General features: G+C 52.1%; 4 protein-coding genes across 4 annotated transcripts; 2 read left to right on the top strand and 2 right to left on the bottom strand.

Moving 5' to 3' along the window:
* Positions 1-654: 654 nt before the first annotated feature.
* J4E84_009210 (uncharacterized protein) lies at positions 655-4563 on the top strand (the record flags this gene model as incomplete). Its single annotated transcript, XM_049391773.1, has 3 exons — positions 655-811; positions 1061-3609; positions 3658-4563. 3 exons carry the CDS (start codon positions 655-657, stop codon positions 4561-4563), a joined length of 3612 nt encoding a protein of 1203 aa, XP_049240411.1.
* A 645-nt stretch (positions 4564-5208) lies between these two features.
* Positions 5209-6391, bottom strand: GPI8 (glycosylphosphatidylinositol anchor biosynthesis; the record flags this gene model as incomplete). The annotated part of the gene is made up of 2 exons (XM_049391772.1): positions 5209-5812; positions 5874-6391. The coding sequence occupies 2 exons, from the start codon at positions 6389-6391 to the stop codon at positions 5209-5211; spliced, it is 1122 nt and encodes a 373-aa protein (XP_049240410.1).
* A 362-nt stretch (positions 6392-6753) lies between these two features.
* Positions 6754-9034, top strand: J4E84_009208 (uncharacterized protein; the record flags this gene model as incomplete). The annotated part of the gene is made up of 2 exons (XM_049391771.1): positions 6754-8785; positions 8847-9034. 2 exons carry the CDS (start codon positions 6754-6756, stop codon positions 9032-9034), a joined length of 2220 nt encoding a protein of 739 aa, XP_049240409.1.
* A 700-nt stretch (positions 9035-9734) lies between these two features.
* On the bottom strand, positions 9735-12092 carry J4E84_009207 (uncharacterized protein; the record flags this gene model as incomplete). Its single annotated transcript, XM_049391770.1, has 1 exon — positions 9735-12092. One exon carries the CDS (start codon positions 12090-12092, stop codon positions 9735-9737), a length of 2358 nt encoding a protein of 785 aa, XP_049240408.1.
* Between the last annotated feature and the right edge of the window lie 2309 nt (positions 12093-14401).

Genomic DNA, 14401 nt, shown 5'->3' with positions numbered 1-14401 from the left:
TCTTCCACGTCCTGGGTGCGCCGCGTACGTCTTTGTGTTTGCTATTCACTTTCTCTTTGTTTGAGATGGGATCTATGATAACAGTGGTAATTGCTGAAATGGATTGCATAGCTATCATCCCTGCAGTTGCCCGCCTGCAAGATGCGGGCTGGAGCTTGGACTGAGCCACACTACTCCGTCCCTACCCACTCTTCCCAGGCAACAGGGCCCGTCCTCCACCACCACCATGGACTGACTGCGTTTCACGGATTCTAGTCTGCCAAGAGCCTGGAAGTTAGGGTCGCCAGTCGCTGTTCTTCGTCTCGCACTTCTGTTTCGTCTCTTTCTCCTCGTCGTCCGTCGTTAGCTGTTCGTGGGCGCGATTACCTAGTTTCCAAGGTTAAGCCGTCCAGCGTTTGCTACCTCACGCCGAATACGGCAGCTCAACGTCATCCGTGGACCCTTATCTAGGCAGTTTCCGCCTAATTCACGATCTCCAGCCCTGGAGCGCTCAAAAGATTAAAGTCGGCCTCTCCACTGGATTTGCACTACGCCGCAGCCCACTCGCTCAACCACCGATCGCAATCCGCGCCAGCTTTACACGTGCAAACAGCAACATTACAACACGCAAACACTTCGCGACACCAGCAACCCTTCTCCAACACGCGCGCCAAAATGCCGCGGCGGCAATTCCAAGCCGACCTGCAAAAGGCAGCAGAAGGACTTTCGATTGCGGGCATCTCAAATGTGCGACCTGGCGGTGATGATGGCGAGTTCACCTTCATGTGCCTCGCAGACGGCCAGCAGCTTGAGATCTCAGCGCTTGTTCCAGGTAAGCTACTTGCGGTATATGCACAGCTCGCGACACTAGGGATGGCTACAATTCGTGTCGCATTTTATAATATTATCTTGAGTTACAACACGCGTTGGCTTAGAACGTGTCTGCTTATCAAGGTTTACTATTGTGTATGCAGACACAGGCGCCACGAATGCTAGTCGTCCTGATGGCAAGACCCGTACCGCTTGGAACTCCCAGCCTGTCTACATCACCTTGACGGAACTTAGCTAACAGAATGTACAGAAGTATCGGACTACCCTACCGGCCATACCTGCATGATCTTCGGCGCCGATAATGTTTCTGCTGGCGTCGCTACTGCCCTTGACAGCATCGCTGACGCTACCTACGCAAAGACCGTTTCCCAGATTTTAGAGCTCGTCTCCACTCGACTGGAGTCCACCGACCGGGATGGAGACCAGCAGATGCTCGACTCTCAGGAGTTTGAAGACTTCGACGATGAAGAGGACGAAGAAGACGAGTACTTCCCCGGTGACGACGATATGATGCCGAAGCCGCGACTTGCCACCGACGGTGGTGCTATGTCGGGTGGAGGTTACACAGAAGCTACGTCTGCTTTCCGACAGCGTGTCCGAAATGACCTCTTGATTGCCAAGAGCGAGGGATTCAAGGTTGGACATCTCGGAGGCTTGATGGATGGTCTAGGATGCTATGTCTCCCTGTCTATACGCATTTCGAAACTCGGTATCTCCGAAGAGGCTATGCAAGCATGGCAGGTCGAGCCATCGGAATACCTTGTCGCGGTCTTTCATTACCCATCAGGCTACAAGAGCATGGACGACCTGAGGTCCTACGATGCCCACCAAGCTCGACGGAACTTCGGCATCCGCATTGGTGTCTGTACCACGTACAAGCCGACCATGCAAGAGGCTATATCTGCCTTCACAGTCTTGAGCAAAGAGGAGGAGAAGCGACGGGAAGCGTCACAACAAGGCGATTCTCAAAACGTCTCTTCAGAGTTACCTAAGGGATTCCGGAATTCGTTCATCTCAAGGCCTTTGAACGAGCTATTGGAACAGCGCTTTCACATGCTTCTAAAGTACCGCTATGGGGGTATGCCATGGCACGGTGCTGAATCATTCTACAACGATCAAGTGCTTCATGCATCACACTCGGATCACGATGCCTCGCATGACAAGTACTACGACGACGAGCGTGCCGGCAATACATGGCCGAAGATTGTGACCGATGACCACATCACATCTTCAAATGGTCAAGAGCACTCTCTACCTCTTGTAGGGATGCAATTCGTGCTACGGCATTTCGTTCGATGTACCGAGTTCTGCCTGATCTGTTTCAGTAGAATGCCTGATGACCTACAAGCTATCAAGCCCTATGTCTGTGACAATCCGCTGTGTTTGTACCAGTACATGTCGCTAGGCTTCGGTCCGAGTATCGAGCATGAGATCGTCTCACAACCCAAAGTCGTTGACCTCCTAATCAGCTTCTGCTACGCTAGTGCGCGCGCCAGTAGACTGAGGGACTTTCCAACCGGTCTCAGTTTGGCAGTTCCACCTCCGATAACGAATGAGAAGGATTACATACCTATCAGTACCCGCTATCATTATGCCACACAAGACCCCGCACAACAGCCTCCGCAAGCCGACAGTACACCTCCAGTAGCTGCGTTGAGTGTGCGATACAATGCGGCCAATCTTGAGATGCTGTTTGAGAACGCGAGGGAAGCCTGTCCTATATCGAAGGGCCAATGGATCGTTATGCGGACAGATGATGAGCCGACCAAAGCTCTGCATTGCCGCGTGGTCGATGCATCTCTGTATCCATCAGTCAAAGTTTCAAATCCCGTCATCCCGTCCATCGAGGGACCGACGGATGCATACGGTATGGCACAGCCAGTTCCATCAAAACCGAAGGTGTCAGCCCCGCGGCCAGTCCCAGAAAACGAGTTTAAGTCCGCAAGCTTCTACATCTACAACACCAACTTCGACGATTTGGCCGACATCGAGAAGCCGCGAGTCATTGCGTCACTTCTCGATCTCCTACCGCCTGTCCAAGAAATGAGAAAGTACCTTTTGCGGAAATCGCAGTCTTCTCTGAGTGCTTGGGTTGACCGTCTTTCGCCTGCCGTCCTTGGAATACTGCGTTGGGTCATCGCTTCGAATCGAGCCTGCATCCTGCAGGTGGATAACGAAGAGGATGCTTCAAACAGCCGCAAATCGGAGGAGCGTCTTTATGGCATGGCGGGCTGGGCGCAGTTCCGGTTCGCAATGGGTGCTCCTGATAAGGAGCGAATGTTCATCCAGGCAGTACGAGACACTACTAACCGCCTCAGCCTCAAATTCCCAACTTTGTTCGCGTGGCATGGCAGCCCTATCCACAACTGGCACACCATCATCCGAGAGGGTCTTCACTTCAAGGAGACCGCTCACGGACGCGCTTTCGGAAATGGCGTTTACCACGCTCCTGATGTCAATACCAGCTTGGGCTATTCGTCGATGTCCTACGGCGCGGCTTGGTCAATGAGCGAGCTGAAGGTTCAACAGACTTTGGCTCTAAACGAGATCGTCAACGCTCCGCAGGAATATGTGAGCCAGACTCCGCATCTGGTCGTCGCTCAGCTTGATTGGATCCAGACCCGCTACCTCTTTATAAAGACACGCGCCGATAACGTAACAGCCATAGATCCGGGTAGCAAGCCACTTCTTTGCGTTGATCAGGATCCGATCCGCACGCCTCGTGGTGTGACAGGCGACCTCGTTATCCCAATCCACGCTATTGCTGCTTCTCGGCGTCCCAAGGCGAAGTCTACTGGAGTGAGTTGTGCCCCACATGCTACTGCGCACTTGCTGACAGACATACAGGGTCACAAGCGACAGAAGGCTTCTGGGAAGACACAGTACGATCCCATCGAGATTGACGATGATGACGACGCCGCCAGTGTCGCAACCCTTGAAGAAGATCGCATCATCTTTGACGGTGAAGATGAGCACCACTCTTTCCAAGAGGCTGACCCTCTTCCCACGCCAAACTCAATCAGCGACAAGGGTAAGTCAAAGGTGGCCGCCTCGATTGCGTCGTTTTCGTCCAAGATCTTTGGCAAGTCATCATCCAGTGAACCTCTGACCGACTACGAGCCCGGAAAGCTTGACTACGATAAGCTTCCTAAACTTCAAGAACCTGCATGGGCGACAACTGCTGCTACCAGGCGCCTTATGAGGGACTTCAAGGACCTCGTCAAGATCCAGAACAAGGAACCGATGCATGAGCTAGGTTGGCACATTGACGAGGAGAAGACTGAGAACATCTACCAGTGGATCGTAGAATTGCACTCATTCGACCCCACGCTACCCCTTGCAAAAGACATGAAGTCAAAGAAAGTCAAGAGCGTCGTACTGGAGCTACGATTTGGCAAGGACTATCCCATGAGTCCACCATTCGTCCGTGTCATCCGACCTCGCTTCCTACCCTTCACCATGGGTGGAGGAGGTCACGTCACCGGTGGTGGTGCCATGTGCATGGAGCTTCTCACCAACGATGGCTGGAGCGCTGTTTCTTCCATCGAGTCTGTTCTCCTCCAAGTACGCATGGCCATTTCCAGTCTGGATCCCAAGCCTGCTCGTCTACAACAAGGCCCTCCTGGAGACTACGGTGTCATGGAGGCGGTCGACGCGTACATACGTGCGTGCCAGGTACATGGATGGACTGTTCCCGCTGGCTTCAAGGAGACGGCTTATGGTGGGGCGGAGAACGCGTCTGCCATGTACTAGGAGATGGGGCTAAGCGCATCTCTCCGTTGACCAATCCATGCTAGGGAGAACGGAACACCGAATCATAGCGGGTAACGGACAAAAGCAACCCAGAAGTCTACATCGCGTCAAGGACCCGCCAACGTTCGTTTATGTTGCCAATGCAGACTGCAGGGGTTTGGGCCTATTCCTTTCAGCGGGGTTCGATCGTCGGGCAACACATGTGGAGTTCACGCGACACGGCGCGATACACGATGCTATGTGATCGCAATGAATTGAGATTGGTTTCATGTTCTTTAGAGGAGTTTCGGTGCATAGCATGGATCACGGAGAACGGCATACGATACCTTATGGGGTTTCCTTTTCGCGGGTTCTACGCTTAGTGAAAAAGTAGCAATCGAACGCTTCATCACGGTTTTTTACAGGATGTGATGTAATGTGATATCGTGAAATGATCGGAATGATATATCTTCCAGGCTCGTCCTTGCCACGCATTGTGGAATTATTCACTAAAGTTCATGTCAACATAAAAATGAGTCCGAACCGAACAATCCCATCCAGAACAAACCCTAGCACCCAGTAGTATAGTTCAGAACAGAAAGTTTTTAATGGTGGGTATCATTGACGTCAAAAAGAAAATACGAAAGACGACAAGTCTCTGCGACACTACATAGACTCGATCCAACTCCCCACAAGCCAAACACTCGCACAGCCCACCAAAGCCGCAGCCCCATACGCCTGCTTCGTCCACCCTTGCTCCTCATCCACCTTCCAAGCTCCCTCTGTACGCGCTCGGTGCGGTACCTCTTCCGCACTCACATTCCCCACACTCTGATCCTGCGACTTCACCAGCTTAACCTTGCTCCCCGCCTCCCCAACCCAGCCCGTCTCATTGCGCCCCTCAACCTCCACATTCTGCACATTCCCAAAAAAGTCCATAACCCGCCTCTCCCTCGCCGCCCTCTCCCCCCCTTCAAAAAGATCATACCGTATACCCGGGTGACTATGTATCTTCTCCTCGTCATAAGAATCAAATAAATCCCCCATGGTAAGTTTACTGGTAGGGTCTTTGACCTGGTTCTCCAGAAACTCGAGGTTGTAGTATGTGTAGCGGTCGATGACAGCGACGCCGACGTCGTTGTCGGCGTGGTGGGAGTAGGAGGATTGGTCGATTTCAGAGGAGCCGGTGGCGAGGATGTTGGGGGTGTAGAATTTGGAGTACATGGTGTTGGCTTGGCAGGTGTCTATCATGAAGAGGATTTCGTGGTAGCTGGGATGATTATGTTAGGAGATGGCTTTGTGTGGTGGAGGGGGAGGAGGGATGGACGTACCGTTTCTTCTCCCACATCTGTCCGAACGCGTCTGCGAGGTCGAAAGCGCTAATCTCCTCTGCGTCTTGGAACTTGAGGAATTCGTTTCCGCCATGCCCGGTCATGTACACGAGGATGTTACTCCGCTCGTCCGTCATCAACCTCTTGCTCCGTGGCATGTCCTCGCCCACTCTGTCTGTCATCAACCTAATGAAGTTCTCGACCGTGACTTCGTAGCCCCGGTAGTCCACCTCGATGTTGTCGCCGTAGAGATCTAGGGCTCGGTCTGCGTTGTTGTAGACGGTTCCGGGGAAGGCGTTGCGCGGGTTGCATGCCATGTCGTCGGGCAGCATGAGGATGATTTGCGAATCGGGGATCCCGAGACGCTTGACGGTGCGGTAGAGCGAGAGGACATTGGCGAGGTGGCGGTAGTTGAACCAGAAGCGTGATGTTGAGACGAGGACCGCCCAGTTGGATGTGTGTTCGCTGGCAACGAAGGGAGCTGCCAGTAAAGGCAGGAGGGCGGCGGAGAACTTCATCGCGAAGCCAATGTCGTGTTTAGAACAGCGGGCTGTTCAGAGGGTTCTTGACGTCGTATTGCGGACCCGCGACGCGCCCCTGTCTAGCAGTTCGCGATGCCCGTTGTCGATGTTGGCGCAATCTGACAAATCGGAGATAAGCACTTCACTCCGCCAATAACAGCCGGCTGTCACGTGTGGATCCGCCAACGCTAGCAGATCGCCTTGCATCATCGCGTGCACATGCCCAAGCACGCCATACCCTGTCAAGACTCCGTTATCTTTCCCATCAGCGACCTTCTGACCTCTTTCTTTTCCTTCCCGAATGCGCCTTCCTCGTCTTCACGCTGGCTGAGTCGATTCAGCTCCAGGATATCTCGAGGATGGCTCCAGACCGGGGATCATCTGCATCGCTGGAAAACGAAAGAGATGGGCTTGGTGAAGAGGGGGATGGTCATGCGCTCGGCCGCAGTACGACAGGTGCCCGCAGGTATCTGGCTGAGCAGGCAGATCAGCCGCAAAACTTCACGCTGAGGGGTGTTTTGGTGGGCTTGGCGATTGGGGTTGTGATATGTTTTTCCAACATGTACTTTGGGCTGCAGACGGGTTGGGTTTCTGGCATGGCTATGCCTTCTGCTCTGATCGGATTCGCGTACTTCAAGGTCGTTGCCAGGACTCTCAAGTTGCCGTTCACGCCCGTGGAGAATGTTTTGGTTCAATCAGTCGCTGGATCGGTCGGCACCATGCCCCTCGGATGCGGATTTGTTGGCGTGATTCCTGCGCTGAACTATCTGTTGACGCCTGAAGAGAACGGACCGCTGGATATCAGTCTGTGGAAACTGATAGTGTGGTCTGTTGGTATCTGCTTCTTTGGAGTAGTGTTTGCAGTGCCTCTGCGGAAAGAGATGATTATTCGAGAGAAGCTCAAATTTCCAAGTGGGACTGCGACAGCGCTACTCATTAGAGTGCTGCACGGAGATGAGAAATCAAAAACGATGGTGGCACGCGAAGAAAACCAAGACGGGGACGATCGGTCCGGCGATGGAGAGACACAGGGCCTGTTGCAAGGTTCAAGCGCGCAGCGAGAAGAGCATGACCTCAGGCCATCCATGGACGACAGCATGAAGGACCCAGATCAAGAGCTCGGAGAAGACGGAGACTGGAGATCAAAGATTAGGCTATTGCTGATCTCGTTCGGAGGATCCGCGCTATACACTGTCGTATCGTATTTTCTCCCGCAGCTCCACGACATACCCGTATTCGGTCTTTCTTTGGCGCAGAACTGGCTCTGGACTCTGAACCCTTCACCTGCATACGTTGGTCAAGGCATCATTATGGGTCCTGCTACGACACTACACATGCTTCTTGGTGCTATCATAGGATGGGGCATCCTGTCGCCTCTCGCAAAGCACAAAGAGTGGGCTCCAGGGCCAGTATCAGACTGGACGAATGGCTCAAAAGGCTGGATTGTCTGGATCTCTCTAGCCATCATGTTAGCAGACTCCCTCGTCAGTTTGGGATGGCTTCTTCTACGCCCAGTCGTCACGATTGTCAGAGCCTACTATCCCACTGCGAAAGAGAACTTCCAGTCACATACCTGGAAGGAGATCTTCACGCTCAACATCACGTCTAAGCCACAGTATACCCAGCTCAGCGACGGCACATCCGTCAATCCCTTGGAAACAATCAAGCAGCACCTAGCCGAAGGCAACGAGCCTGACGCGCCGCCGGAGCACCTCGTCTCAAACCGCACCACCATCATCGGCCTCATCGCATCCCTAGTCCTTTGCGTCATCGCAGTCCACGTGTCATTCCCCAACCTAATCCCCCTCCGCCTTACTTTGTTATCACTCGTCCTCGCGCTCGTCCTATCCATCATGGGCGTCCGCGCCCTCGGCGAAACCGATCTCAACCCCGTCTCCGGCATCTCAAAGCTCACCCAACTCGTCTTCGCGCTCGTCACCCCTACCACCGGCCCCGGCGCCAAAAACGCAGTCATCATCAACCTTGTTGCGGGCGCCATCTCTGAGTCTGCAGCCCTGCAAGCAGGTGATCTGTTGCAGGATCTCAAGTGCGGACATCTCCTTGGCGCGGCGCCGAACGCGCAGTTCTGGGGTCAGATGATTGGGTCTGCGGTTGGCGCGGTGTTATCCGCTGTTGTGTATAAGCTCTACACTAATGTTTACACGATCCCTGGTGGCTTATTCGAGGTGCCTACGGGATACGTGTGGGTCTTTACTGCGCGATTAGTGACAGGGAAGGGTTTACCGCCCATGGTCAAGGAATGGGCTAGTGGGGCGGCTATCATCTTCGCCGTGGGTACGATGGTCAGAGTGTGGGGTAACAGCAGAAAGCAGAGGGGTCTAAGTGGGTGGTGGATTGACTTTGTGCCTGGTGGTATTGCTGTTGCTGTTGGTATGTTCATCGCCCATCTCGTGCTACTTCTCAGATCTCGTAAACTAACTCATTCGCGTAGGCATGTACAACACGCCTTCTTTCACGTTGGCGCGTACTATTGGGGGTTTGCTCAGTCTGTGGTGGCGCCGCTGGAAAGTCCGGAGTGAGACGCCGATTATCGTGCTCGCGAGTGGTTTGATTCTCGGGGAAGGTCTGTTCAGTATTGTGAATCTTTTACTGGCGAGTCTCAAGGTACCTCATTTGTAGGGCGTGTCTCGTTCAAACCGAGTCGGCTGGCGTATGATATAGCCTGGTGTCCTTCAACATATTATCAATGGTAATGTGGGTGTGTTTGATATTTTGACCTTTTCAGTTTTCCATTTCCTATGTCTCAGTTGCGGAAATGCGCATGATGGAGCCTAACATACTTCACCACGTTCTGCATTGAGACGTGAGTATGTTCCACTACCATGTCGTCCTTAATGTCCCTGGTATCCTAACTCTTCATTGCTGCACTTTGCGCTAACATCCTTGTCCATGAGTGTCGAACGGCAGCCAAGTTAGTCTCCAACTCATGGAACCAATTGTGTTGAGATGAGAGAGGCCATCTTGGAGCACTCTGTTGATTCTGATCGAAACATAGCAATCTTGGCTGGACCATCCGCAGCATGACAGAATACGAGGCTTCTGTGGCTTCGCGAACGTTATGTCTCAAGCTGAAAACTTCCTAGACCGAATGATCTAGACCCCGCATCGAACTTTGTTATACAGGCGAAGCGGTTGTGGCGAGTTTATTTGCAGTGTCTTCCCTCAGAAACTTTGTATGTACATAAGCCAGAAAGATTGATACAAAATATAATTGAGATAGCAGGAGATACTATGTGCTTATGGTTGTATTGCTCCATGATTTTATGCAGCCCCATTATTCAGCAAATCCTTTGGCCGTTGTAAGTGCATTCTTGGTTAACTACGTCTCTGTCTTCGGGCAGAATATCGGATTACGCGTCTTACAGTGACCGTAGTATTGGACCGCAAGGCCAGTGTCTCCATAAAAAACCGGATCGTGAGCTTTCGTTTGCAAGGGTTCCTCTATTATGTCGCAGTAGTCGTCAGTGCCCACGCAATCGCTCGCTGTGGAGCATGTTGGCAGACACGCAGGGACTTCTTTAGAGACATATTCCATTGAGCCACCGCAATCTAATTCCAATATACCACAATGACAAGCGTGATTCTCGTAACAGGGCGAGATAATATTGCCAGCTAGTCTTTTGTTGACCTTGGTGGAGTCGAGGATTTTAAAGGTTGCGTTATCGGCGGATAGCGGAAGTGAGAAGTCGTAGACTGCAAGTGCGACTGATGTGGCTGGTGGAGGCAGTTTAGTCGAGGTCTTATTACGGGCCGTTGGATATCCTGTGGAATCCTGGACACAAAGAGTCGGGTCGTCCCATGCTGCACGGGCGGTGTGGTGCCAAAGTTGCGTCATGTTATAGACTGTCTCAACCGTGTAGTAGATACGGCAATCGGCAGCTTGGTATTGGAACTGCAGGGGTGTGAAATCTGTACCGCGAACTTGATTCCGGATCGTGAACCCAGCGTAATTGATCCATATTCCTGTATCCGTTCGGTCGGGCAGTTGCGAAACTACTTCAGGCTTGTCCACAGGAAAGTACTTCAGGTTTTCGTCAAAATCGGAGTCGAGGGCGCCAGCGGAGTACGCGGCGGCGCCACGCGTGCCGCTGACTGCTTGCATAGGGCCAGGCTCGGGCTGACCACCAACGACGATGGTTCTGACTCCGGCTTCATATGCCATCAACTCCACAAAGAGGGCGCACGCAGAGGCGCAGAGACCATCAGTGAGAATGACGATGTGCTCAGGAGCCCAAGGTGGTGTACTGTTGGTCAGATGGTCGCGTGGTTCGTATCCATATGGATAGTCGCCGAATGCTGAATAGTCGAAATTCTCATCGGACAAGTTGTACTGTTGACTTCCTGAGAACTTGTCGCCGTCGCTGATCTCTGGACCGTAGAACTCGTCCCAAGACGAGAAGGTTTTCCCAGTAGCAGTGTTGATCCGGTTGGTGACGATCCACTCGCTCGATGCCCAGTTGTAATTCTCGGTCTGGTCGTGGCCTGAATGTTCCCACCACTCCGTATAGGCTGAACCGAGCCGATTGCTCAATTCATGACTACGTTGGCGGCTTGCACCATTGGGCTCGAGATTCGGAAAGAATTGTTTGAATGTATCGTACGCAAGGAAAACAAGACCTCCGGAGTTTTGTTGCAGGTCAATAATGACACGAGAAACCTGACTTTGTGACGCGTTGCCGATGAAGTCGCGAATCGCTTGCCGAAAGTTGTAGGTATTCACACCGCCCTGATAGAATGAGGGTATGCTAAGGACGGCCGTGGATGTCTCATCTAACAGATAGCTAGATACGATACCTCCTCCTGTGATGGAAAGATCTGCTTGGGTAGTCATGGGATTCGTCGGGTATGCGCCGAAGCTGCTCATGCACCAGTTCTGGCTTGGCGGAGCTCGGTCCATGCAATAGTCTTCCAGTGCAGCTTTTAAGTTGAAACTACTGGCGTTGTCGTCGGATGGAGGATGAAAGTCGTCTTCGCTGGTTGGCCACCACTTTTCGCCTTCACGATAGCTCTCTGGCAGAAATCCGAGAACGAAGTAGTTGTAAAAGTCGCCGCCAGTGGTAAGAGGTCCTGTTTCCTTACAATCGCGGCAAGTTGCCCACCAAACGGTCTCGACGACAGTGGTGTTTTGGAGTGTAAAGTTGAGCGCATCGGAGAAGACCACATCCCCAGGGTACAGCTTCGCCGATTGGAACGTACTCGGGATACCCTGAACGTTGAGCGCAGGGCTGTTCATTATCGCGTTCCAATCGGCATGGGGTTCTAAGAATCCTTGAGAGTTCTGGCCGGCAAAGGTTTTCAGATATTTGACCACTTCAATCCCATTGATGTGGGTTACAGGCGATGCTTTGTATCCATTACTCGCCGAAGCTTCGTGTAAGTCCTGAGCAAGGTAGATTTCAGGCACTTGTTTACCGTCGATCGATGCGCTTACAAGACCAAATGAGCCGGCAAAAGAAAATGCCGATAGAGCCCCAGCATTGAGAACAACGTGCGTGTCGCGTATCTGGGTGACCAGGAGCTGAACTTGTGCTTCGAACTCGTATTGATTATTATAGACAGCCGTAGTTACGTTCTGCTTGATCTGCTCTAGTGCATGGTCTACGTCGAATGGTGCTCGTTGGTAGCCCGCGGGTGGCGCTTTGAGATATTCCAGCGTGGACTGAAATTGCAGGGTCATATTGTAGTAGTCGAGAAAGCGTAATGCGACGGCTGGGTTGAAGGGAATGCTCTGCAAACACTCGTACACCCGTGATGCTCGGAAAAGTGTATATCCTTTTGTGCTGATTAGTCGAGTTGTTTTTCCCGATCATGGAATATGGTACCAACCGTTGTTTACAGCGACGATAATGTCTCCACACGGAGTCGGGACAGCTTCCGGAGAAGCTGTAGGAGGTTCGAATTGCCTAAGTGCAAAAGCACCCTTTAGAGGGTTTGCCCACCCATATACCGACAAACAGGAAATAACCAGAAGCTTAACGAAAGACATGACGAGTGACTAGGAATTGGTAATCGGTAATCGAAGCGAGTTATGTTGTTAGTACATAAAGTGGATCTCCTTTACCTTTTAACTTGGGTGATGACATCTTGTGTAACTTCCCTACGCGCACTGACAAGAATCTAAACTTGTAGCAGCCGTTTGCTTAGCCACCAGGGAGACTCCCGAAGTTTATAATTGTGTATGAACGGTAGGCCGCAGGCGTTCGCTGGCGAGTGGATGAACACTTGCTTGTGCCAAGGCACGAAGCCAACAATTGCCGCAGGCACAATCAGGGGAGACCAGAGTAGGAGATATTCTGAGCCTTTCTTGAGATTGCACGGGAGGCTTGTCGGTTGGTGTGTGGGTGCATGCATGAAGCACAGGGCAGTCATCTTGCGCATCAGCCACCACTGGCCCCCACACGACCTTTCGGCCCACTCCACGCGGTGAAAGCTCTTGGTAGGCTGTCAAGAGATATAAGTCCACCATCTGGTATATTTGAAGTCGATGGGAAGCTAGCTATGAGTTTGCACAGCCCTGTAGCTGGGTGGACGTCCAAGCGATAGATGGAAGCTCGACAATAGGACCTTCTCTTTCTTGCAATTCAGTCAGCAAACGTAGTTTAAGTTGGCGCCTATCGAACTGATAGTGAAGACAGCTGAGGCGAAAGTCTCGTGCGATGGAACGTTGTTCCAATAATGAGCGGGACTGTCTGGGAAGAGGGTAAAGAAGGCAAATGAGCACGGTAGAAAAGAGGCAGCGACCACGGGAACTTGGCAAAGGTTTAGCTCGAATGAGAAAGTGGTGTATATCGTCGACCAAAACACAGCGCTAAAGTGTCAGACGTCCCGGCTGACACCAATATTGTGGAGAGGCGGAGGTCGATGTCTATTTGTATATTACGCGCCGGGCTGATTGACCGGCTGCATGACATAAGCCAAATGCACGGATACACTGAATGTTTGGAGTGGGGCCGACCCACAGAAACCCGTCGTTCGTCCTGACTCTCAAGAACAACACCCGCACTCTCCAAAGAACAGTGATGAGATGACAGCTTCTTTGCGAATGCAATTCGAATTCAGTGGCGCCTGCAAAAATGTCGGATGCCGCGACTGAAGTCGTTCCGGATCCTTTCGCGCCGCAAACTCACGTACCACACTCAGCCTTGAGCCGAAACACGCTAGATGGCAGCGAATATGATCCCACATTGTTCACCAGATTCTTCGCATCCCCGGCCTTCTGCGCATGGGCTTCAGGTAGTAGGTTCTGGGAGCTACATTGCTGTGGAGAGCCTGGATGTGGCAAAGTGAGCTCCTAGCGATCTGACAGGGAACAGTGCTTACTATGACAGACGACTGTAGCTGCTTTCGCTGCCAATCGTCTGCCGCCTAGCATAAACGGGATCAACACGGCTGTCGCATCGATATCCATCACACAGCATGTGTGGTCGACATCATTGGGGTTTATCGAGGATCTTTTTCAGCTAATATACTCCGAATTCGGTGCTGAACCCAGTGAAGACTATGGCGCCTATCAGCGCGCCTGTCGCTCCGGTGGTTCGGGGACCGAGCGCATTCAGAAGCTGATCGGAGCTTTAAGTAGCTTCGCCCACAATGCTTGCAAGTTCCTCATTCTCGACGGATACGATCGCATCAACGAGGCATTACAATCGGTTCTTGATACACACTTGTCCGCTTTGAAGCTCAGCGGCTTTAAGGTGATGATGACACGGAGAGTTCCAGTGTTCTCTATATCCCTTAATAAAGCATGCGACATATGCGAGAAGGAGTACATGGAGCTCTGGTGGGAATGTTCGAATTGTAACATGTTTGATCTGTGTTACGACTGTGAAGAGAAGAGACACCTGGAAAAGTCCCACGAGTGCCCTGTCAATGATTTTAGCGAACCGTATCAGCAGGTCAGCATCAAATTGGGCCATTTCAACATCAAGCGCTTGCTTGAGAAAAGACTGAGCATGCACTACCTCGATCTCCGACAAGACAATACGA

Source organism: Alternaria hordeiaustralica (genome assembly GCF_023758085.1).
Source record: "Alternaria hordeiaustralica strain BMP 2776 chromosome Unknown scaffold_27, whole genome shotgun sequence".
Taxonomy (NCBI): Eukaryota; Fungi; Ascomycota; class Dothideomycetes; order Pleosporales; family Pleosporaceae; genus Alternaria; species Alternaria hordeiaustralica.
The sequence above is the reverse complement of the archived record's forward strand: the minus strand, read 5'-3'. Positions and strand labels throughout refer to the sequence as shown.